A 24,313-nucleotide genomic window follows, 5' to 3' on the forward strand; every position below is an offset into this window, starting at 1 on the left:
ATGGATGAATGTCTGTGCTATACTCTGTTTAAAAGCTTCCAAACAAGGAGCCTCCACCACACTCCGGGGCAGAGAGTTCCACTGCTGAATCATAGAACCAAAGATTTGGAAGAGACCTCATGGGCCATCCAGTCCAACCCCCTGCCAAGAAGCAGGAATATTGCATTCAAAGCACCCCCGACAGATGGCCATCCAGCCTCTGTTTAAAAGCTTCCAAAGAAGGAGCCTCCACCACACTCCAGGGCAGAGAGTTCCACTGCTGAACGGCTCTCACAGTCAGGAAGTTCTTCCTCATGTTCAGGTGGAATCTCCTCTCTTGTAGTTTGAAGCCATTGTTTCTCACACACACACACATATATACACATATCTTCATATGGCTGCCAATTAGCTTCCGAGCACAATTCAAAGTGCTGGTGTTAACCTATAAAGCCCTGAACGGGGACGAGAGATAGGGCCTTCTCGGTGGTGGCCCCTCGGCTGTGGAACGCCCTTCCCACGGACATTAGATTGGCCCCATCACTAATGGTATTCCGAAGAAAAGTGAAAACCTGGTTTTTCGAACAGGCGTTTGAATAGACAGTGCAATGAGTGTAATGATCATAGGAATGGAACAATAGATGACGAATTTGGATCATGTTTTTAGTTATGAGACGCCACTGAATGGTTATTGCTGTTAACTGTTCAATGTGTTTAATGTGTTTATGATGTCAATTGTTTTTAAATATTGTGTCCTTATAGCATTGAATTTTTGCTGCTCCTGTTGTTAACCGCTGTGAGTCGCCTAAGGGCTGAGAACAGCGGTATACAAATAAAGTAAATAAATAAATAAATAAACGACTCCGGCCCAGTTTACCAGTCCGGACGTATTCTCCCCTATGAACCATCTAGGTTGTTAAGATTGTCTGGAGGGGCCCTGCTCTCGGTCCCACCGGCCTCTCAAGCGTGTTTGGTGGGGACGAGGGACAGGGCCTTCTCGGTGGTGGCCCCTCGACTCTGGAACTCTCTCCCACTGGAGATCAGAACTGCCCCCTCCATTCTGTCGTTCAGAAAACGGGTGAAAACCTGGCTATGGGGTTTGGCTTTCGACGAGTGAATCAATATTTCTGTGATCGGATAGATGACGATGAATGATGGACAACGAATTCACTATGACGACTGAGCATTGTTATTATGTGATTGCATTTTGCTGTTATAGCGTTTTAATTGAATATGTTATATGATGTTTTTAATTATTGTTTTATGATTTTATTGTTGGTAACCGGCCTGAGTCCCCCGATAGAGGGGAGAAGACCGGTATACAAAATTGCTAAATAAATAAATAAAAATGTAATTTTCGTTTGTGGGATTAACTGATCCCAAAAAAACCCCTGGACGAATTGTCACCAAATTTGGCCACACGACACATACTAACCCAAGGAGTGTCTATCACTCAAAAAAATTGATTTTGCCATTTGGGAGTTGTAGTTGCTGGGATTTGTAGTTCACCTACAATCAAAAAGCATTCTAAACTCCACCAATGATGACATTGAACCAAATGTGGCACACAGGACTCCCATGACCAAGAGAAAACACTAGAAGGGTTTGGTGGGCTTTGATCTTGTGTTTGGGAATTGTAGTTCACCTACATCCAGAGAGCACAGTGGACTCAAATAATGATGGATCTGGACCAAACTTGGCACGAATATTCCATATGGCCAAATATGAACACAAATGGAGTTTGGGGAAAATAGATGTTGACATTTGGGAGTTGTAGTTACTGGGATTTATAGTTCACCTGCAATCAAAGAGCATTCAGAACCCCATGAAAGACAGAATTGGGCCAAACTTCCCACACAGAACCCTCATGACCAACAGAAAATACTTAAAGCCACTCAGTTAACTGCCTTAAATCCATCCAATCCAACTCCCTTCACCAGGGGAAGAAAACGTAATCAAAGCCCTTCTGACAAAGAGCCATCCAGCCATAGATATAGATCGAAATATATGATTCACACACAAAGAGATACAGTACTTTACTTAGGCAATCCCTTGTTGGCCGAGTAGGATAGTCTTCCAGGATCAGTTTTCTGGTGGATCCGTATGTGACTGTGGAGCCCTATTCTTGATCTCCATCTTCTCCCGCAGTGAGGGCATTGGTTTCCAGGTGGAAGACGGTCTCGGTCGGGGTTGGCTTGACGTGCCTTCCTCTTGGCACGTTTCTTTCACCCTCCATTTATGCCTCTTCAAATTCTGCAGCACTGCTGGTCACAGCTGACCTCCAGCTGGAGCTCTCAAGGGCCAGGGCTTCCCAGTTCTCAGTGTCTATGCCAGAGTTTTTAAGGTTGGCTTTGAGCCCATTTTTAAATCTCTTTTCCTGACCACCAACATTCTGTTTTCCGTTCTTGAGTTCGGAGTAGAGCAGCTGCTTTGGGAGATGGTGGTAGGGCATCCAGACAGCGTGGCCAGTCCAGCGGAGTTGATGGCGGAGGACCATCGCTTCAGTGCTGGTGATCTTTGCTTCTTCCAGCACACTAACGTTTGTCCGCTTGTCTTCCCAAGGGATTTGCAGGATTTTTCCGAGGCAACGCTGATGGAATTGTTCCAGGAGTTGCATGTGATGTCTGTAGACAGTCCATGTTTCGCAGGCATATAGAAGGGTTGGGAGGACAATGGCTTTATAGACAAGCACCTTGGTATCCTTATGGATGTCCCTGTCCTCAAACACTCTCTGCTTCATTCGGAAAAAATGCTGCACTCGCAAAGCTCAGGCAGTGTTGCATTTCGGTGTCGATATTGACTTTGGTGGAGAGGTGGCTGCCAAGGTAGCGGAAATGGTCAACATTTTCTAATGTTACCCCATTAAGCTGTATCTCTGGCATTGGAGAGGGGATGGCTGGTGACTGCACTTTGGTTTTCTCGATGTTCAATGACAGGCCAAGCTTAGAGATATAGTATCATAGATTTGAAAGGGACTCCTAAAGAAGGACAAGTAGCTATTGCATGTCATAGAGTAGGCAAACCAGACAATCTCTACATCAACACTGACAAAGAAACAGCAAGAAATACTGTTTACCCACAAGCATAAAGATATTATATATATTAGAAACCAACATTTTCTCATTGCTTTATTTTCAAGATCACCAGACTGGGCCATGGGAACGCGTGGCAGGGGACGGCTAGTAATATAATATAATATAATATAATATAATATAATGTATTTATCGTGTCAGTGCAACCAGTCAATTATATTACATTTCTAACAGAACAAAGCAAAGAAAAAAAGAAAAAAAAACATAGACAAATTACGAAAATTGTGAGTTTGGTAGTTGATTAAATGTCCTTTGACCAGTATCTGGCTGCTTGGAGTGTTGCTGCAAGAAGGTCCTCCATGGTGCATGTGGCAGGGCTCAGGTTTGCATTGCAGCAGGTGGTCAGTGGTTTGCTCCTCTCCACACTCGCACTTTGTAGCCCCATTTCTGAAGGTTGGCTCTCCATCTCGTGGTGCCAGAGAGCAGTCTGTTCAGCGCCTTCCAAGTCGCCCAGTCCTCTGTGTGCCCAGCGGGGAGTCACCAAATGGTTGAGGTTCTGGGGTTGAGCCTGCCACTTGGTTGAGGTTCTGGGGTTGAGCCTGCCACTTTTGGACTCTCGCTTGCTGAGGTGTTCCGGCGAGAGTCTCTGTAGATCTTAGAAAACTATGTCTTGATTTAAGTCATCGACGTGCTGGCTGATACCCAAACAGGGGATGAGCTGGAGATGTCTCTGCCTTGGTCCTTTCACTATTGGCTGCCACTTCCCGGCGGATGTCAGGTGGTGCAATGCCGGCTAAGCAGTGTAATTTCTCCAGTGGTGTAGGGCACAGACACCCCATGATAATGCAGCATGTCTCATTAAGAGCCACATCCACTGTTTTAGTGTGCTGAGATGTGTTCCACACTGGGCATGCATACTCAGCAGCAGAGTAGCACAGCGCAAGGGCAGATGTCTTCACTGTATCTGGTTGTGATCCCCAGGTTGTGCCAGTCAGCTTTTGTATGATATTGTTTCTAGCACCCACTTTTTGCTTGATGTTCAGGCAATGCTTCTTGTAGGTAAGAGCACGGTCCAGAGTGACTCCCAGGTATCTGGGTGCGCTGCAATGCTCCAGTGGGATTCCTTCCCAGGTGATCTTCAGAGGTTGGGATGCTTGTCTGTTCTTGAGATGAAAGGCACATGTCTGTGTTTTAGATGGGTTGGGGTTCAGCTGGTTTTCCCTGTAGTAGGCAGTAAGAGCACCTAGAGCTTCGGAAAGCTTCTGTTCAACCATCTCAAAGCTCCCTGCTTGAGCAGTAATGGCACGATCAACAGCATAGATGAAACTTTCTGTCCCTTCTGGCAGTGGATGGTCATTTGTGTAGATGTTGAACATGGATGGAGCGAGCACGCTCCCCTGAGGCAAACCGTTCTTCTGTTTCCGTCATTTGCTTCTCTGGCCCTGGAACTCAACAAATAAGCTCCTGTTTTGTAGCAGGTTTCCTATGAGGTGGGTGAGGTGGTAGTCCTTTGTGATATTGTACATTTTTCTCAGGAGGAGGCGGTGGTTCACAGTATCATAGGCTGCTGACAAGTCTATGAGGACAGCTCCTGTGATCTGCTGCCTTTCAAAGCCATCTTCTATGTGCTGAGTCAGGTTCAGCACTTGTGATGTGAGCTGAACTGAAGGCTTTCCTAATTCGCTCCCAACTGATGCTGGGCGCTCCTGACGATTGCCTAGCTCAGGTTTTGGACTTCAATTCCCAGAAGCCTCAGCTGCCTCGTCCAATGATCAGGCTTTCTGGGAGCTGAAGTCCAACAGCTACACTTAAGAGTGTTTCTCCGATCGAACGTGCCGCTTTCGTTTGCTTCCGCCTTTCGGTTTCCATAGCAACCGGGCCTAGCGACGCGTCGTGGGGATCCCTTTGCGGCGCTGCTTCTGAGCCTGGGAGGCCTTGGCTGCCATGCGGTAAGCTTTCCTTCTCTTTCCGCTCTTTGTGGGCGGACACCCTTCCCTCTTCTTTCCACGACTTCATTCATCCCGGTTTCAGCTCACAGCCGCGCCATGAAGGGATGCTCCGCGGAAGATGGGGCGAGTTTCTTTACCGCTGCTGTGTTAGGCGTCATTCTGGAGCTGTAGTTTTCCTTCAAGTGCTCGAGCTTCATCCCGTGGAATCCTGGGAGTAAAATGGATCCACCCTCGCACTTAAAGTCCTAGTTCAGCAATCAGCAAACGAGATTCCACTCAAACATGAAGAAGAATTCTGGGCACCACAATTCAAGAGAGATATTGACAAGCTGAAAATTGCTGGAAGAAACATTAACAACCTCAGATATGCAGATGACACCACTCTGATGGCTGAAAGCGAGGAGGAGCTGAGGAGCCTTCTAATCAAGGTGAAAGAAGAAAGCGCAAAAGCCGGGTTGCAGCTAAACGTAAAAAAAAAACAAGATTATGGCAACAAGAATGATTGACAACTGGAAAATAGAGGGAGAAACCGTGGAGGCCGTGACAGACTTTGTATTTCTAGGTGCAAAGATTACTGCAGATGCAGACTGTGGCCAGGAAATCAGAAGACGCTTCCTTCTTGGGAGGAGAGCAATGTCCAGTCTCGATAAAATAGTGAAGAGTAGAGACATCATACTGGTAACAAAGATCCGCCTAGTCAAAGCCATGGTATTCCCTGTAGTAACCTACGGATGTGAGAGCTGGACCTTAGGGAAGGCTGAGCGAAGGAAGATTGATGCTTTTGAGTTGTGGTGTTGGAGGAAAGTTCTGAGAGTGCCTTGGACTGCGAGAAGATCCAACCAGTCCATCCTCCAGGAAATAAAACCCGACTGCTCATTGGAGGGAAGGATACTAGAGACAAAGTTGAAGTACTTTGGCCACATCATGAGACAGGAAAGCCTAGAGAAGACAATTATGCTGGGGAAAGTGGAAGGTAAAAGGAAGAGGGGCCGACCAAGGGCAAGATGGATGGATGGCATCCTTGAAGTGACTGGACTGACCTTGAAGGTGCTGGGGGTGGTAACGGCCGACAGGGAGCTCTGGCGTGGGCTGGTCCATGAGGTCACGAAGAGTCGGAGACGACTGAACGAATGAACAACAACATTGACAAGCTGGAATGTGTCCAGAGGAGGGCGACTAAAATGATCAAGGGTCTGGAGAACAAACCCTATGAGGAGCGGCTTAAGGAGCTGGGCATGTTTAGCCTGAAGAAGAGAAGGCTGAGAGGAGATATGATAGCCATGTATAAATATGTGAGAGGAAGCCACAGGGAGGAGGGAGCAAGCTTGTTTTCTGCTTCCTTGCAGACTAGGATGCGGAACAATGGCTTCAAACTACAAGAGAGGAGATTCCATCTGAATATGAGGAAGAACTTCCTGACTGTGAGAGCCATTCAGCAGTGGAACTCTCTGCCCCGGAGTGTGGTGGAGGCTCCTTTTTTGGAAGCTTTTAAGCAGAGGCTGGATGGCCATCTGTCAGGGGTGATTTGAATGCAATATTCCTGCTTCTTGGCAGGGGGTTGGACTGGATGGCCCATGAGGTCTCTTCCAACTCTAGGATTCTATGATTCTATGATTCTAAGAACAGGAATGGGAAACTTGTGGCTCTTAGGCAGTGACCAGCCACATAACCCAGGGCCCTTCCACACAGCCCAGTATCCCAGAAGATGAAGGCAGAAAAATCTGCTTTGAACTGGGCTATATGGCAGTGTGGACTCAGATAACCCAGTTCAAAGCACTCAAGCAGATATTGTGGGATTGTCTGCCTCTAGGATGTGTTCAGAGCAGGGCGACTAAAATGATCAAGGGTCTGGAGAACAAGCCCTATGAGGAGCAACTTAAAGAGGTGGGAATGTTTAGCTTGCAGAAGAAAAGGCTGAGAGGAGACATGATGTTGTTGTTCAATGTATTGTCAAAGGCTTTCATGGCCGAAATCACTGGGTTTTTGTAGGTTTTTTCGGGCTATAGGGCCATGGTCTAGAGGCATTCTCTCCTGACGTTTTGCCTGCATCTATGGCAAGCATCCTCAGAGGTAGTGAGGTCTGTTGGAACTAGGAAAAAGGGTTTATGTATCTGTGGAATGACCAGGGTGAGACAAAGGACTCTTGTCTGCTGGAGCTAGGTGTGAATGTTTCAACTTGACCACCTTGATTAGCATATAATGGCCTGACAGTGCCTGGAGCAAACTTTTGTTGAGAGGTGATTAGATGTCCTTGTTTGTTTCCTCTCTGTTGTTGTGCTGTTGTAATTTTAGAGCTTTTTAAAATACTGGTAGCCAGATTTTGTTCACAGACTGCACAGAGAAGCCATTGAAATACACAAGCATGTGGACAATTTCAACAGAAAGGAGGAAACCATGAAAATGAACAAAATCTGGAAGGAGAGAGATAGTGTACATATGGAGAGTGGCAGATTTGCACGGGAGCAGTCTGGTCTCTTTGGGGCTTCTTTCTCAAGGGACGAGGAAGAAGTGTGATTTTGGAGTCCTAGATTTTGTGCAGGAAGTCAGGTTCTGCTGTATGGAAAACAGAGATCTGGTCCTTGGCATTGTGCTTAGGGAAGAAGTTTTGGGAAGGAGAGACATGGTGTATGTCTCTTATGTCCAATGTCATTCTGTATGTCTAAATGTTTTTCTGTAATCTGATATATTCTATATTGGAAATTGCAATAAAAAGAACCTATGCTTCAGAGTCATTGAAAAGTCATTCCTGACACATGGACCAGCCCACATCAGAGTTCCCTGTCACCACCTCCAGCTCCTTCAAGGTCAATCCAGTCATATTCGGCTACTCACCTGTATAAATATTTTTCTTTCCTTAGTCTCTTTCCCTTTGGGAAGATCAGTTTTCCATCTCCTTTTGTTACAAATGTGCTTCTCTTTGTTCTCCCAGGTTGAACCCAAGGTTCTATTGACATCATGCCTCTGGATGGAGATGGAGATGGAGATAAAAGGAGGATCTTTATTTCAGCCACTGTAGCAAACTATTTTGGGCTTTCGTCATATACCAGCCTTGCCCCTCTTTCTTCAAGTCTTGAACTGGGCAACTTCTTGGATGATGGCAATGAATTTCTTTTATGTGTGCAGCACTCACACGATCAGATTCTTGTCTCCAACAAGGTATCTTCTTATTCTCAAGATAATTTTCTGACAGACTAGACCTTTCTGAATATATTTAAAGCACTGTAGCGAATTATTGGGGTTTATGTTTTTAAAAAAGAAATCATAAAAAATTGGAGCGATTTCATCTCTGGTATAAAATGTACCATCTGCAAAATGCCATTGGTTTTACGCTTTTAACTCAAAGTAATTATTAAGTCATTAGTGAATATAAAAGTGTTTATTTCCATGCCATAATAGGTCAAGTTTGTTGTGTATAATATAAAAGCTGACAAGTGTATTTGGAAGAGAAATCACAATGGAGGAATATTTAGGATATCCTACTAGAACTAGGAAAGAATCCGTTTTTGAAATCCTTTGGAGTTTCTGCCAGCTAGAACAATATTGGACTAAATTTCTTAAATTGCTTCCAGTTATATCTCCTGTTTTATTATATTGCATCATATAATAGTTTCCCCTTTCTTTCCTCAGGTTATCCAATCTTAATATCCTTATCAAGGCATTTTTCCTTGTGACTTCTTTAACTGCTTGGTTTATATGGAGTGTTTTGCCGTTCCATATTATTTTAGTCTTTACTTTTAAGTATAGTTTTAAAAAGCGATAATTCCCTATGATTTCTTTGATAATGACACAATAATGATGAGATATTGTATCATCTAGTAGCAGACTTCCTTTCTTCCTAGTAGTGATTTCCTCTTCCAGTTGTATCATGTTGAAAATGAACACCTGAGACACATGGTCAGTTTAATCTTGGTGCACTATCTCCTGTAGTTTAGGTAATTTATAAATATTTTCACCTTGGTAATCTGTTTGTTTTACAGTTAATGTCAGCATTTGCATTTCTTTCATCATACAGGTTGAAGCTGGTAATTCAGAAGATAAGATGTTGGTATTCTTCAAGCTACGGCCAGATATTATCACAGAGGAAAATCTTCATAGCAATATCCTTGTATCATCTATGTTAGATTCTCCTGTCAATATGCTTTATCAAGCATTGCGACAGGTATTTGCACCAGTGTTGTTGAAGGTGAGAATGCATGCTTTCTCAATACATTTGTGGGATTTTCTCCAAATTCCTAACAACTGAATTCTCTTATTTCACGATTTGTTGTGAACAAAGTAAGGATGGAGCTTTTTGATATTTGGTGTCGATATAAAATTTTGATATTTGATGTAGATATAAAATTGTACTTTGAAGAAGTTTGCATTTGGTTGCAATATGAGAGTCATAACTTTTGACATCTTGGTTACAGGATGAGAAATGGAGCAAAGATTTTGATCCTAAACTCCAGAATCTTTTACGGGAGTTGGAGGCTGGCTTAGGTTCTGTTTTGAGGAGGACGGATGCTTCTTATACAGGCAACAAATACAAGGAAGATGATGTTCAAGGTATTTACATCCTACTATTTAGGCAAAAATTATAAGATACAGCAATCTGTAATTCTGAGCATCATTGGTAAGTATGTTTGCTTCATTTCACTTCATTTGCTTTGAAATGAGTCTAACTATATCTGCTGAAGGGGGCTACAGTACAGAAAATTGTATGCAACTGTGTTTAACGTACCAAGACTTTTTATTATTTTTCCTGCAAAAGAGTAACATAGCTATAGAAGTATCATGTAATCCTTGCCTCCTATGCTATCTAATTCTCTGTGAGTTTTCACATTATTTAGTAGAGAAAGTGTCCCTTTTTTGTACAAGTTGACACTGTTCTTTGTTTGATACTAGTCATGTGCATTTGGGCCAAAAGGCATACCATTTTCGAGTCCATTTTTGTCTGACCCCTTATTTCATTTACCAGAAAGTTACCCGAAAGGGGAGGGGTGTTTTCTGTTTCAATTGGCAGAGATTTGGCCCATTGGCTACAATGGGAAATTTTAAAGTCTCAATCCTCAGTTATTTTAAAGCCTGTGTACATGAAACCTACTTCAGTTGTAGACCCCATTTACAACTGCAGGCCTACCAAGTTTCAAAGCAATTCACCAAGCTACTGATTTTTTTAACGAATTATTTTAAATTTTAAAATAAGAGAAATCGCAAGAGAGAATTCTGGGAATTGTGGTCACCAGTTGTGTCCTTTCTCAGCCAATCAGAGTATGGACACCACCAGGCTTTTTATTGGCTGAGAGACACAGATAGAGAAAACTTCTACTTCCATTATGTTCCAAGAGGAACTTTCAATGGCCACCTTATGCTCGTGCCACTTGGAAAGCGAGTTCAAAGGGTCCTCTCTGGAGGAGGAGGTAACTTTCCAAGGAAAAATGGAGGAGGCTTCTTTTGTCGGGGAGAGAAAAAGTTGCCACAGATCACCCTGCCTTGGGTATTTTATGGACTTAACTCTTTCTGAAAATATCATCTCTCTGAATTAGTTTCACTGGTCTTTTCGTCTCTCTCTTCCCCTTTCTGTTTTTGGAAATTACACAAAAATAGCCCTCTGAAAACTATAAAATTTCATTAACTCTATTTGATACACTGAAGCCTTTAAGCAAGATTATGCTGCTGTCAGCATTGTACATACTATGTCTGTCTCAAAAAATGACAGCAGTTGAGCCTCTAAAGCACAGGTCTGTTCTTCAATGCATAAGCTGTATAAGCAGCACTTATTCCCAGGGAGTGAGGTCCAGTCCCACCATGCATGCATCTGGGTTAAGCCACTCTGGCCATACAGGTACTTTTTTGTGAATGTTAAATAAAGTTTGGGAGTGCCTAGAGATATTCACAGTTTTTTCCCCATTTTTGTTGGGGTCCTGCACCCTATGCTCAGCAAAAGTCGAGGGCTGACTGCATGAGCTTATTGAAAATATATAGAAATAAATGTTGCTAGAAGTTCTTTGATCTATTTGATAATTATTTGAAACAAAATCAGAAAATCCTAAATGACTTTAAAATGTGTCTTCTGGATTTTTTTTACAGCAATACTTTCTCCCAATGATGAGTTTCAATTTTGGACAGAGCGTGCTCAACGTGGAAGCAAGTCATCTAGCAAGGAGAGAGCCTTGCATTTTAAAGATCTCTTTGAAGCCATCACATATGTGTGTAGTATCTTCATTCGTTCATTTGGTTTTTGTATTAAAAAAACATTAGACTTATTATGCAGCAAACACCCTTATATGCTTTCTGGTTGACTCTAGCTTATGGTGACTCTATCAGGGTTTTCTTGCCAAAGAGGAGATTTTCCATCACTCTTCTTCTGAGCATAACAGAGTGTACTTTGCCCAGTATGGATTTCAGTGATTAAGGAGGGAGTTTCCCTCTAGTTTTCCAGAGTTTTAGTTGGGCATTCAACCCATAATATTACCTTGAAAAATGTATTACAAGATATAGAAACAGGGATTAGGCTTTCATGGCTGGAATCACCAGGTTGCTGTGAGTTTTCTGGGCTGTATGACCATGTTCTAGAAGCATTCTCTCCTGACGTTTTGCCCACATCTATGCAGGCATCCTCAGAGGTTGTGCGGTCTGTCTGAAACTAGGCAAGTGAGGTTTATATATCTGTGGAATGTCCAGGATGGGATAAAGAACTCTTGTCAGCTTGAGGCAAGTGTGAATGTTGCAAGGCCAATCAATGCTAAACAAGGTGGCCAGTTGCAACATTTACATTTGCCTGAAGCTGACAAGAGTTCTTTCTCCCACCTTGGACATTCCACAGATATATAAACCTTACTTGCCTAGTTTTCAACAGACCCCTCAACCTCTGAGGATGCCTGCCATAGATGTGGGTGAAATGTCATGAGAGAATGCTACTGGAACATTGCCATACAGCCCGAAAAACTCACAGCAACCCAGGGAATATGCTGTTTTTCTGTTTATATTTTTATGCCTCACTACTGAATTTAATTGTTCCACTGTGTTTATTGAAGGCGCTTATGTTCAGTGAAGACCAAATACAGTGGGCCCTCTGGATCCACAACCTCTGCTGATGATAGATTATCATGCCCACCATTATTAAATGACAGTGCCATGAATGTGGGCTACAGCCTAGTAGTCATATATCTGGCTATGATAAACTGGGCTGTGCAAGTGAACAGGGGAAAACTTGTGTGGGAGCATTGTCTGATGATTCCATAAAGCCATACCAAAGGCCATACGTTTACATATTGTCTCCTTGAATACTTTATTTTGATCTTTTAAATATTTAACTTACTATTGAAACCATTAGGTGGTGTCATATATAGAATGGTATCATAAACTGTATGTACATTAAATTACATCGGTGAGATTATTAAAATAGTTGCTGCTTCAGGTTGACAATGGTCAGTTGAGTTGTTTTATTGTAGCTTGACACCATTAGCTGTTGTAGCTCCATTAAATGGAATGCTGGGATTTGTAGTTTATTGAGATGTCTGAAGCTCTTTGATGGAGAAGGGTAAATGCATATTTCAGGAAACTACACATCCTAAAATTTCATAGCATTGAGCCATAGTAGTTAATGTGTGAAACTGCATTAATTCTGCAGTGTAGACACAGCCTTAGTTGTTCTAATAGAAATAATGGCAGATAAAATAGAATCCCAGGAGGTAAAAGATTTCAATTTCTGAACAACCTCCTCACTCATTTCCTTACCAAGTGGTTTTCAAGACAGAGAAATGAACATGGTAGATTAGCCAAAAGTAGTGTGTATGTGGTGCTGTCTTGCAGCATCTGCTCTAAGGGCCCTTCCGGACAAGCCCTATTTCCCAGGATTTTATCCCAGGTTTTCTTAATGACTTTTGCCCAAAGTTTAATTCCTTAGGTACCAGTAATTGCTGGCCCCCTGGTGGTGTAGAGTTTTAAACCACAGAGCTGCTGAACTTGCTGTCTGAAAGGTTTGTGGTTTGAATCCAGGGAGTGGGGTAAGCTCCCACTGTTAGGCCCAGCTTCTGCCAACCTAACAGTTCAGATCAATAGGTACCGTTTGTGCAGGAAAGTAACGACGCTCCATGCAGTCATGCTGGCCACATGACCTTGGAGGTGTCTATAGACAACACCGGCTCTTTGGCTTAGAAATGGAGATGAGCACCACTCTCCAAAGGCAGACACAACTAGACTTAATGTCATGGGAAACCATTACTTTTCCTTGATTAGTAATTGCTACAGGTTTTGTAATGTAAATTACTTGGAAAATTCTTTAAAGAAATGAGTAAGAATTATTTGAACTAAAATAGATAAGGGAAAGCAAACACTGAAATTTCATAAAACGTTATAGAGTTTTAGTAGTGAAGGCATAATACATTGTTGTTATTTCAGCAAATGTTGCTAGTTTTCAACCATATCTCCAGGGGATTCCAGCTACATGTAAATAATCAGTAATTAATTGCAAAGAATAAATAATTAAATGAGAAAGTCCCAAAGGATTTGCATTTAAGTGTCAAAATTGCACAGGGATATTCTCGAGTAAGTTATTTATGTAGTAAAGCATTTGTATACATGTAGAAAAATACGTTTTTTAAAAACTTTGATTTCTACTTTCAGGATTATTGCAATTTGGACAGTCTATCTTTATTTGAGGTGGTGGATTTAGTGGAGACGACACGAGATACTGTTGATGATGTATGGAGACAAACTGAGCATGAACCTTTTCCACAGCAGCGCATGCAAAATCTTTTAGATGTCATAGGTAAAGCTGTGAGCATAAAAATCCCTCTGCCATAAATAAATGGTTATAGTTTAACTTCTTGTTTATTGAGTGTGTCTAAAATGAACCTTCCATCATTTTATCTTTTATTTTTGTACTCTAGTGCTTTACCAGATTTTTAAAAAGGGGAAGGTATATCACTGAGTATTATTTATTTATTTATTTATTTACAGTATTTATATTCCGCCCTTCTTACCCCGGAAGGGACTCAGGGCGGATTACAATGTACCTATACATGGCAAACATTCAGTGCCACAGACACACAACATATATAAACAGACACTCAGAGGCTATTTAACATTCCAGGTTCTGGCCACCAGGGGAGCTGTTGCATCACCATCTGTTCGTGACACTGATGAAATACTTTCCTCATTCTTTGCATACATCCTGGAGATTTTTATGGCCTTGTAAATCAGTTAAATTAGCCTCCCCACATAAATGGTACCTCAATTTCCTACTTGACAGATGCAACTGTCTTTCGTGCTGCAAAGGTCGACAACAAGCTACACAATTTTGGTCAGGAGCTCACTCTGACCCGGGCTGGCTTCGAACTCATGACCTTTTGGTCAGTAGTGATCTTAATGCAGCTGACTCCCAGCCAGCTGTGCCACAGTCCCAGTATATTATATGCGATCTTCATCTCCACTGCCAATCAATGCAGGATCTGGTTGGAACATGAATAGATGCTGTGTGGCAAGAATGGGCAGCTGTGGCAAGTTGTCAAGAAATTTGGTGGTTCGAATATGTGGGACGGGGTGAGCTTTTGCTGTTAGCCCTAGCTCCTGCCTACCTAGCAGTTTGAAAACATGCAGATGTGAATAGATCAATAGGTATTGCCTTGGTGGGAAGGTAAATGGCACCCCACGCAGTCATACCAGCCACATGATCTAGGAGTTGAATATGGACAACGCCGGCTTTTTGGCTTAGAAATGGAAATGAGCACCACCCCCCAGAGCTGGAGATGAAGAGGAAGCCTTTACCTTTATCTGTGTATCTGTATCTGTGTTTCATTGTTTCGAGGCATTGAATGTTTGCCTTTTGTCTGTATATGCTAGAATCCGCTCTGAGTCCCCTCAGGGAGATAGGGCAGAATACAAATAAAGTGCTGTTGTTATTATTTTTCTGTAGACCTGTTGGAAGTAATAATTTGAAGGTTGTGTTCTTATTCCCACTTCTGCCATTTTGTAAAGCGCTGTTAATTTGTTCAATGTGTGTATGTGGTTTCAGCTGGATCTCTCGGAAGGTTTGTCCAGAAGAAGCTGGGAACCTTTAATCTTTGGGAGGATTCCTTTCACATTGTGAAAGAAAACCTGAAAGCTGGTATCACAATTTGTGAACAGTGGATATCAGCCTGTGACCATCTTACAGGACAGCTGTGGCAGCGTTACACTCCACATTTGTGGCAAGCTGAAAAATACATTCCTGAAGCTCTAGGCAAGCTCAGTAAACGCCTCGAAGAGGTAACACTTCGCTTCATTTTGTTCTTTATATGCTGGGAAGGAAGAGATGATAGCATAAGCTTTTCAAAGTGTTGTGCCTCAGAATAGATTCACCTTGCTTTCTCTGACAAAACCAGCCAATCTTGAAAGGTAAAAAGTTTATTGAAACAATCAAAGTAAAAGCAGTAAAAAATTCAGTGGTTACAAAGTAAAGAGTCCAATATTTTCCTTGGAAGTTTAAGCGGAAGACATGAAGCAAAACAAGAAGCCCCAAACCAGGAAGCAGCTTAAGGTTACACGAAGCAGGCCGTTGCTAAATCCCTAGCCCCGAACTGGGCTACTGCAAGCCATATTGCAGGATCTCTGTCCAGGCAGATTACTTATATGTTTCACAGCAAAACAGCAAATATCAAACAAGCCTTAACGAGCAGTTTTCCCACAGATGAGGTCAACACTTCTCTGCCAGCCGCGCACTCCTTCGCACCACCTGTCCTGCGCGGCCTTGCATCCCACCGACCGTCTGACCTTGCTTCCCAGCAACTGTCTTATCACCCACATTCCGATCTTGTGAAGACATTGAAGACACAGGCCTGTCTCTAAATTGCCTGTCTCTAAATTCATGGGAAGAAAGCTGAGAGCCCACATCTGCACTATTCTCAATCCCATCTGCAGGCTCCTCACTCCCATTCCCATCATTCCCATCAAGTTGGTGCTGAACCACAACACAAAGTAATTTTTAAAATGACTTGGTGACAGAGCATTTTTTGCATTTACAAGATCAAAAGCTCAGTCTGAAGCTAAAGGCGCTCAGCTGCAAAGAATAAGCTATACTTCGATGGTTAAATTGAGTAGGGTGACAGAGATGTCAATGTGGCCATTATGAATATTTGGAAAAGTAGTCACAAGGGACATAATTCAGACTAAAACATAGATTTGGGAATGGAATCATAAGCCCTTTGTAATCATTTTGAGTTTAAAAAACCAACCAAAACAGTACTAACATCCCTTCCCCAGCTGCTGTTTGTACCATTAAAGAAAACGTATCAAGAAAATAAGATGCTGGAAAGACCTAGCACAATATTTCACTTTGCAAAATATAGTGCAGTCTATTTTAATTGAGATCCTGTTATCTTACTTAGTGAAGCCCTGAAGCCAAGGAGAGTTATGTTTAGGACCCTTCTACACTGCCTTATGTTCTTTCAGATGGATTATATGGCAGTGTAGACTCATATAATCCAGTTCAGGGCAGATAATGTGGAGAGAGGAGGGAGCAAGCTTGTTTTCTGCTGCCCTGGAGACTAGGATGCAGAACAATAGCTTCAAACTACAAGAAAGGAGATTCCATCTGAACATTAGGAAGAACTTCTTGACTGTGAGAGCTGTTCAGCAGTGGAACTCTTCTCCTCAGAGTGTGATGGAGGCTCCTTTTTTTGGAGGCTTTTAAATAGAGGCTGGATGGTCATCTGTCGGGGATGCTTTGAATGCAAGCGGCCCACTGTAATACTTTCTGGATATATAATACTACTTAAACATCTATTACTTGAACATCTATCATATCTTTGAACAGGTAGTTCCTGTGCTTATGAAGATTGAAATTATTATGTGCATCATTGTTAAGGCATCCAGCCTTCTGCGGATTAGCTTTTGATATTTATGTCCTTGGATGCCAGATACAAAATTGACCTCTAGGGCAGTTCTTGAAGTTTTCTTACAAGCCTTGTAGTATCTGCCAAAGCTAACAGTTTTGAGAATGTCCACTCACCTTTTTGTCATGATGAAGTAATAGGGTATGAATGTATTGTCGAAGGCTTTCATGGCTGGAATCACTAGGTTCTTGTGGGTTTTTTCGGGCTATAGAGCCATGTTCTAGAGGCATTTCTCCTGACGTTTCGCCTGCATCTGTGGCAAGCATCCTCAGAGGTAGAGGTCTGTTGGAATTAGGACAATGGGTTTATATATAAACCCATTGTCCTAATTCCAACAGACCTCTACCTCTGAGGATGCTTGCCACAGATGCAGGCGAAACGTCAGGAGAAATGCCTCTAGAACATGGCTCTATAGCCCGAAAAAACCCACAAGAACCTAATAGGGTATGGTTTTGCAGGGGCTTCAATATTATAACTGTAGAAATTAAGAAATCCACATGTTAATGTAGTGAAACTAGAGTAATATAATTTTCATTAAATCTTATTATTGATTTTTTAAAAACTATATATTTTAATGAAACGGTTTAGAAAGTTCTTCCCTGTGGGTTTCTATCCAGGTATTTGGCAAACTACTATTGAGGATGGGTTCGTAACTTCAGTTAACCTATTCTCTTTTTTGGTCTGTAGGTGCTATCCATTAGAACACTTCATGAGAAACTGACCTATTTTTTGCCAACTGGTGAACAGCAGGCACTGCACCTCGCCCAAGTGTTTGAGCCTTTTGCTGGTTTGAATCCTGTGCATTATAATCCCTACACAGAGGTATAACATATACATATACATGTTTTCTTTCTTGCATTTGATAGAATTTTGATGGAAATGAACCAAATTAATACATATTCTTTGTCTGTAGCCATTGTGGAAAGCAGCTGTGCGTCAGTATGAACGAATTATTGCTCCGGCTGAACAAAAAATAGCAAGCAAAATGAAAATATTTATTTCAGAAATTCAAGATAGCCCACAGCAGGTAAACTTAAAGAAAAATCAGTGGCATTAGTTGGCAATTGTAAACACAGCTCCTATTATTAATATGTATATCCAGATTCTAGCTTGAATCTTTGTTATGTATGCCATAGGAGAAGCATAAGTATACCTTCAAAAGTCATGTTGTCTTTTAGCTACTGTGTTGGAGTCAACATTCTTTATCTACCCAAGAGAGAAAATATTGTGAAACTTCTGGAAAATGCCATTTATAACCTTTTGGAAAACACTTTTTGGAGAAGAGCCAAAAACCCTTTAGAGTAAAATCTTCTCTTGTGGTATACAACCAGATATAATTATTCAAGGCAATGGTCTCAGTTGTTAGACTGAATAACCCGTTATCTCTGATCTGTTAGGGAAACAGAGATTTGCCAGTGCGTAAAAACAGCAGAGCTTTAGATATGTTTTTCAGTGGCCAAAGTATATATACTCTCCTATAAAACAATTTGTTTTATATCATTCACTCAAGAGACAAAAATGAAGTAGACTTTGAGAAAAATAACATATTTGGTTTATTCACAACCTTCATGAGTTCATCATACACAGGTACAAAAATGTATTCGTCCAATTTCGAATATCTTTGAGGTGGTTCCCTGTGCCAGCCAGCCAGGGCATCTCTCTTGTAACAAAACAGTTATCAACAGGTCACATAGTCAAAAGGAGAGAGATAAAGAACATTTGGTCTGCAGCCCCTTTTATAACTTCTCAGGAACCATAGAGTAAAGGAAACTATACTAGAACATACATACAGGAAACAGTAAGCAACAGGATCATAGATAAGCATTATTAGAGAAGGCTTGAAGAAGGTTGTCATTTCCAACAGAAACATTGTTCCTTGTCTTCTCTTTTCCAGTATGTGAGCAGTGGCATTATCTTGAGTGAGGTAATAAAGATATATTGGGTCTCTCTAATCCAGCTCATGCTGCTGATGATGAGTGAGAGAGAATCCAAGAGGCATTACTAGTGACCTGAAAGATCAGTCCCAGTCCTTAGCCCTAATTTAGGGAGAATAAGAAACAAAGTGACAATATTTAAGTGGGCTATCAGGTCGCAGAAGGATAGACTGCTCATTGTTGTGGGAGCTTTTTAATTAGATTGTACAACTCTTAGCTCTATTTTGTAAATGGAAAAAATTGCAAAAAGCAATTTCCCAACTCCTTTAGGAATATAAGCCTTTGGGGAAATGATTTTTTCTGCCACAACTGCATGCTTTAAGATGAATCTGAGAAAAAAATTAAGATGGCTAATTGAAGAACTCCCTTTATTGTCTTTGTTGCTATTTACTGATTTTAGCTGCTTTTAAATGTTGCAATTGATCACCATGGTTGCCATGATTTTTGTTTAGTTCTAATGCGTTACTCTCTGTTAATTGCTTTGAGGTCTCTGTTGTGCCAAAATATAAGCAGGGAAAAAGAAATAAACCCCTTGCTGCTTTTATAATGCATTTTGCTAAAGCTGTTGCTCTAGCATTGAAATCTATATCTATAAATTTCCTACTGGTGTCCAACGGGGAAGCAAAACTCTAAAACCCCTCCACAAAACTCCACCAAAATTGCCATGCCCCAAGGACAACCCACTAGGTACAAACTAATCCAGTCAGAAATCAAAACAACACAACCACACACAGAAAAAACGGCAAAACAACTGAGCATGCGCACTGGCGCAAAGTCCCCAGCGCGCGCACACACATGGCCGAACGGCCAATGCACTTCCCTCCCTCCCTCACCCCGCCCAGCGCGAACACGTCACTGCACTTCCCCACGGCACACACACACACACACAAACAACGCAACTTCCCCCCGCCCCCTTCCCTCCACCCCCTCCTTCATCTTACTCCTCCCACACTGCCTCCAAGCCCCGCTCCACACACTCCAAGCCTTGCCGCACAGCATCCCCACTGGAAAGACACTCCCTCCCTTTCACCCCACCCCTTCCCTCCCTGAGACACTCCTGGAAGGAAAGGGGTGGGGCGAAGGGAGGGGGCGTGTCTTCAAAGTCGCCCCCTCCCTTCTCCCCACCCCTTCCCTCCCTGAGTCACTCCTTCCCTCCTCCCACCCCCTCCGGAAAGAAACGCCCCCTCCCTTCGCCCCACCCCTTTCCTTTCAGGAGTCAATCAGGGAGGGAAGGGGTGGGGCGAAGGGAGGGGGTGTGTCTTTCCAGAGGGGGTGGGAGGAGGGAAGGAGTGACTCAGGGAGGGAAGGGGTGGGGAGAAGGGAGGGGGCGACTTTGAAGACACAATGATGGATCCGGACCAAAGCATTCAATACGCCCAAATATCCACACAGATGGAGTTTGAGGGAAACAGACCTTGACATTTGGGAGTTGTAGTCACTGGGATTCAGAGTTCACCAACACTCAAAGAGCATCCTGAACCCCACCAACGACAGAATTGGGGCAAACATGCCACACTGAACCCCCATGACCAACAGAAGATACTCAAGTTTACACACAAGCATAAAGAAGGGGGAGGAAGGAGGGATGCCAGAGAGAGAGAGAGAGAGAGAGAGAGAGAGAAAGAGGGGAAAGAGGGCGAGTGAAGGAAGGAAGAGAGGCCAGGCAGAGACTTCAAAACTCTTACTAAAGGCCACAGCAACGCGTGGCAGGGCACAGCTAGTACTGTATAAAAGTGCACTTTACTTTGTTAGATCAAACAAGCATTTCAATTGCATACATTGTAGAGCTGTTCAGCAGTGGAACTCTCTGCCACATAGTGTGGTGGAGGTTCCTTCTTTTAAACAGATACTGGATGGCCATCTGTTGGGGGTGCTTTGAATGCAGTTTTCCTGCTTCTTGGCAGGACTGGATGGCCCACAAGGTCTCTTCCAACTTTATGATTCTATGACATAATTGTTTTGAACACTAGTCTCATTTGCTGGTGTTTTTTGTTTTGTGACCCTTTTATATATGTTTAGCTACTTCAGGCATTTCAGAAATATAAGGAGTTAGTAAGACGTCCAAGCATTAGCAAAGAATTGCTTTTAGAAAGAGAAACATTACTGGCAAAACTTCAAGACTCAATCAAAGGTAGGTATATATGACATTTTTCCTAATATAATTTCAATTACTTTGGCCCCATCTACACTACCATATGATCCGTGTAGACTCGTATAATGTAGTTCAGTGTAGTTAAACTGCATTATATGAGTGTACACTGACCATACAATGCACTTTGAAACTGCATTATAAGGCTGTGTAGATGGGATCTTTGCTTTTCTTAAAAATATGCAAGCCTTAGTTGACTCATTCATGGGTCATTGGGGTTATAGTACCTTCACTCTTATCAAAACATTCTTTTCTCTAAACAGAGTGGCAAAAAGCGATAGTTTAGTCTGTCCAGGGAGAACCTAAAAGCAACACCAACTCTTTGTGTTCTTTTTGCTGTGGTATGGCTCCTGGCCTTTTTGAATGTGAAGGTGGGAAAACTGTTGCAGCAAATGCTCTTTTGTGCTTTTTTTCAAAGGAATGCCAGGAGAGTAGCGGAGTCTGGTGCTTCTTTTATGTCCTGGAAGTTCATACTATGCTCCTACCTTTTGCTAGTCTATTTAGAGAAGGAGATGGTTCATTTTTTGATAATATTGTAGCTGAACCTTTATTAAAAAAGAAATCATTCCCTTCTCAGAAATTGGCAGATGCACTTTTTCTGAATGCCTGGATGGAAAAATGGTGGTGGTGATGGAGACCAGAGGTGACCCTTAGGCAGTACCGGCACTTTCTCCTCTCTGTGGGATGACTCTCGATTTATCCATAGGTCATATCAAAAGAGATAATTTTGGACTCAAAACATTCCCTTGGCACACAAGTTTGACATATGTACAAGGATATTTATGGAGGCTCTTGCAGTTTCTTGCACTATTAAATATTCTGTTAAATATTTCTTGCACTATTAAATATTCTGTTCTTTGAATGCGATTTCCTGCTTCTTGGCAGGGGGTTGGACTGGATGGCCCATGAGGTCTCTTCCAAGTATGATTTGATGATTCTTTTGCTCCAGGTGTATTTGGATTATAGAGACTCTAAAAGTTTGACAATCTAAGCATGTTAGAGGGTATCAAAGTATGTTTTTCATTCAAATAAAATTCTGTAGAACACATACTACTGTAGAACATGTCAAATTCAACCACATACTGTGCTAAATATTATAATGAAATGTCAGTGCTTTCTAGAGCTGTTTAAAGTATTCCTTAATGTTTTGCTTAATACTCTTCTGCAGATTATCAGGCAGACTTCGAGACACGTTGTCATGGCACTCCGGGGGATGCATCAGGGCCACTTTCTGGCAAAAATCTTTCTGAAGTGGTAAACAATATTGTTTGGGTGCGACAGCTACAATTGAAGGTGCCATTTTGAATTTATAATCTGATTAATGTTTTATGATCATTAACTGCTAAAAGAAAGAACATATTGTATATTTTAAAGAGATGATTGACTTTTCAGGCTGTCATGAGTTGCCTTCTAAAGTTGTAGTCTGTGACTGAAATTCTTCTCTCCAGTAAAATGTTTCAAATTGATTGATTTAAAATTTAGGTGTGCAGTTAATGAGGAAAGATTGCACCATGGCTTTCCCAGACTTCTCTGAAATTTCTTTGTTTGCGTATCAGCTGTGTTGTACTGTAACTCTGTGGGGCTGATCATTATAATACAGTGGTTCTCAACCTGGGAATCCCCAGATGTTTTGACCTTCAATTCCTAGATATCCTAACAACTGGTAAATTGGCTGGGATTCTGGGATTTGTAGACCAAAACACCAGGGGACCTACAGATTGAGAAACTATGATATAATCTAAAACTCTTTTCTATCTTATTGATAGCATATTGTTTCTGCATTTCCTTAGGGCTTGTTTCTTAAATCAATTTCTGCTTGTACAGGGAGCAGTCTGCAAACACATCATAAAGAAAAGCTGGTACCAGGGTCCCTTCATTAAGATGGAACAGAGTTCCAGAAAGTAGTGAATGGTCTGTTGAACAATTATGTGCTTGGAAGAATGTGTATTGAAATAGGCATTAGAGTTTTCAGGAAAAGCTGTGGATGTTCCACAGGACTCAGGATAGCACCTAGTAGGAGTTTGGCATCCTAACTATGCACATAATTCATCGGTACATTATATGCTTTTGCGGTCTGCACCTTAACTGTATGTTTCTTGATATTCTATCGTTCAAGGTGGGCTGATCAGATTTCAGTCTCTTCTCCCTGCATGAAAGTACAATACCCTGCAAGTAATACAGTCTATATCTTTGATGTTTTGTGGTACTTGGTTTTGTTACTGAAAGTGACAGTTGGTTGTTTCTCTTTCTAAGGTTGATGATGCCATTAAGATTGCAGAGGCCCTTCTTTCAGATCTGTCTGGATTTCAGAATTTCCGACGAACTGCCGATGAGCTTCTAGAGCAATTTAAAGTATATGAGCAAGAACAATTTGATGACTGGTCGAGGGAAATTCAGTCAAGTTTATCAAACCCAAAGTCTGGCATTTGGTAAGTATAAAATGTTGCTTTTGGCAAACACCTTGCTTCTTTTGGAGTGTGTTATCAAAGTTATATTCCGCTATGGAGATATGTGGTAAGGCCCCAGAAGAGGGAAGGTTCTGTTACTGATGTCATTTTATGAGCTAAACCAAGAATTTGCTGCAATTCATATATATGATGACTTGGAAGGCCTTCCAGAAATGGTGTGAGCAAAGTTCAGTGTGAATAGAACAGAAACAGACAGATGATGTTTTATCCTTTCTATATAGTGGAATAGATAAAGGACCCAGCCCTAATACTTTGATTAGGCAGAGTGTAGTTCTGCCATTCATATCAAACCTTTTTGATTCAGTCTCATGTCAATCAACTTGACAAGCTCACCCAACCATTTACAGATTCTGTCTGGAATTTGAATTTGGTATTGAATACTTTAATGGCGCAGTGGGTTAAAGCACTGAGCTGCTGAGCTTGTTGATCGAAAGGTCGCAGGTTCGATTCCGGGGAGCGGCGTGAGCTTCCGCTGTCAGCCCTAGCTTCTGCTAACCTAGCAGTTCGAAAACATGCAAATGTGAGTAGATCAATAGTACCGCTCCGGCAGGAAGGTAAGGGCGCTCCATGCAGTCATGCCGGCCACATGACCTTGGAGGTGTCTATGGACAACGCTGGCTCTTCACCTTAGAAATGGAGATGAACACCACACCCCAGAGTCAGACATGACGACTTAATGTCAGGGGACTACCTTTACCTTTTTTTTACTTTAATGAGATCTCATTTTGAGCCACTTTGTAAAACATTAGAGCTATGACTTTAAGTGTAAGATTTCTATCCAGTACATTGCATATTTAAAAAGTGGTTGTCAGAAATGGCTGATAGAAGGAGTGACAGGTATGACCAGCGAAGGCCAGGAGGGATAAGAGAAACACACACTCCCTCACACACAAAGCAGGACAGTGAGATGCCACTGTATATTACATTTTTCTTTGCTGCCACCATTTATT

General features: G+C 42.0%; 1 protein-coding gene across 2 annotated transcripts in view; it reads left to right on the forward strand.

Moving 5' to 3' along the window:
* The first annotated feature begins 4,857 nt into the window (after nucleotides 1-4,857).
* Nucleotides 4,858-24,313, forward strand: part of DYNC2H1 (dynein cytoplasmic 2 heavy chain 1) — a 166,915-nt gene continuing 147,459 nt past the window's right edge. For both annotated transcript variants that reach the window (XM_067466535.1, XM_067466536.1), the window contains exons 1-12: nucleotides 4,858-4,957; nucleotides 7,887-8,113; nucleotides 8,970-9,140; nucleotides 9,367-9,502; nucleotides 11,027-11,145; nucleotides 13,565-13,709; nucleotides 14,955-15,187; nucleotides 17,500-17,634; nucleotides 17,726-17,839; nucleotides 20,766-20,877; nucleotides 22,064-22,188; nucleotides 23,149-23,324. In XM_067466535.1, coding sequence (XP_067322636.1) covers nucleotides 7,913-8,113; nucleotides 8,970-9,140; nucleotides 9,367-9,502; nucleotides 11,027-11,145; nucleotides 13,565-13,709; nucleotides 14,955-15,187; nucleotides 17,500-17,634; nucleotides 17,726-17,839; nucleotides 20,766-20,877; nucleotides 22,064-22,188; nucleotides 23,149-23,324 — 1,667 coding nt within the window. In that variant the 5' untranslated portion in view covers nucleotides 4,858-4,957; nucleotides 7,887-7,912. The remainder of the gene's footprint in view (nucleotides 4,958-7,886; nucleotides 8,114-8,969; nucleotides 9,141-9,366; nucleotides 9,503-11,026; nucleotides 11,146-13,564; nucleotides 13,710-14,954; nucleotides 15,188-17,499; nucleotides 17,635-17,725; nucleotides 17,840-20,765; nucleotides 20,878-22,063; nucleotides 22,189-23,148; nucleotides 23,325-24,313) is intronic.

Source organism: Anolis sagrei, chromosome 3, assembly GCF_037176765.1.
Source record: "Anolis sagrei isolate rAnoSag1 chromosome 3, rAnoSag1.mat, whole genome shotgun sequence".
Lineage (NCBI taxonomy): Eukaryota > Metazoa > Chordata > Lepidosauria > Squamata > Dactyloidae > Anolis > Anolis sagrei.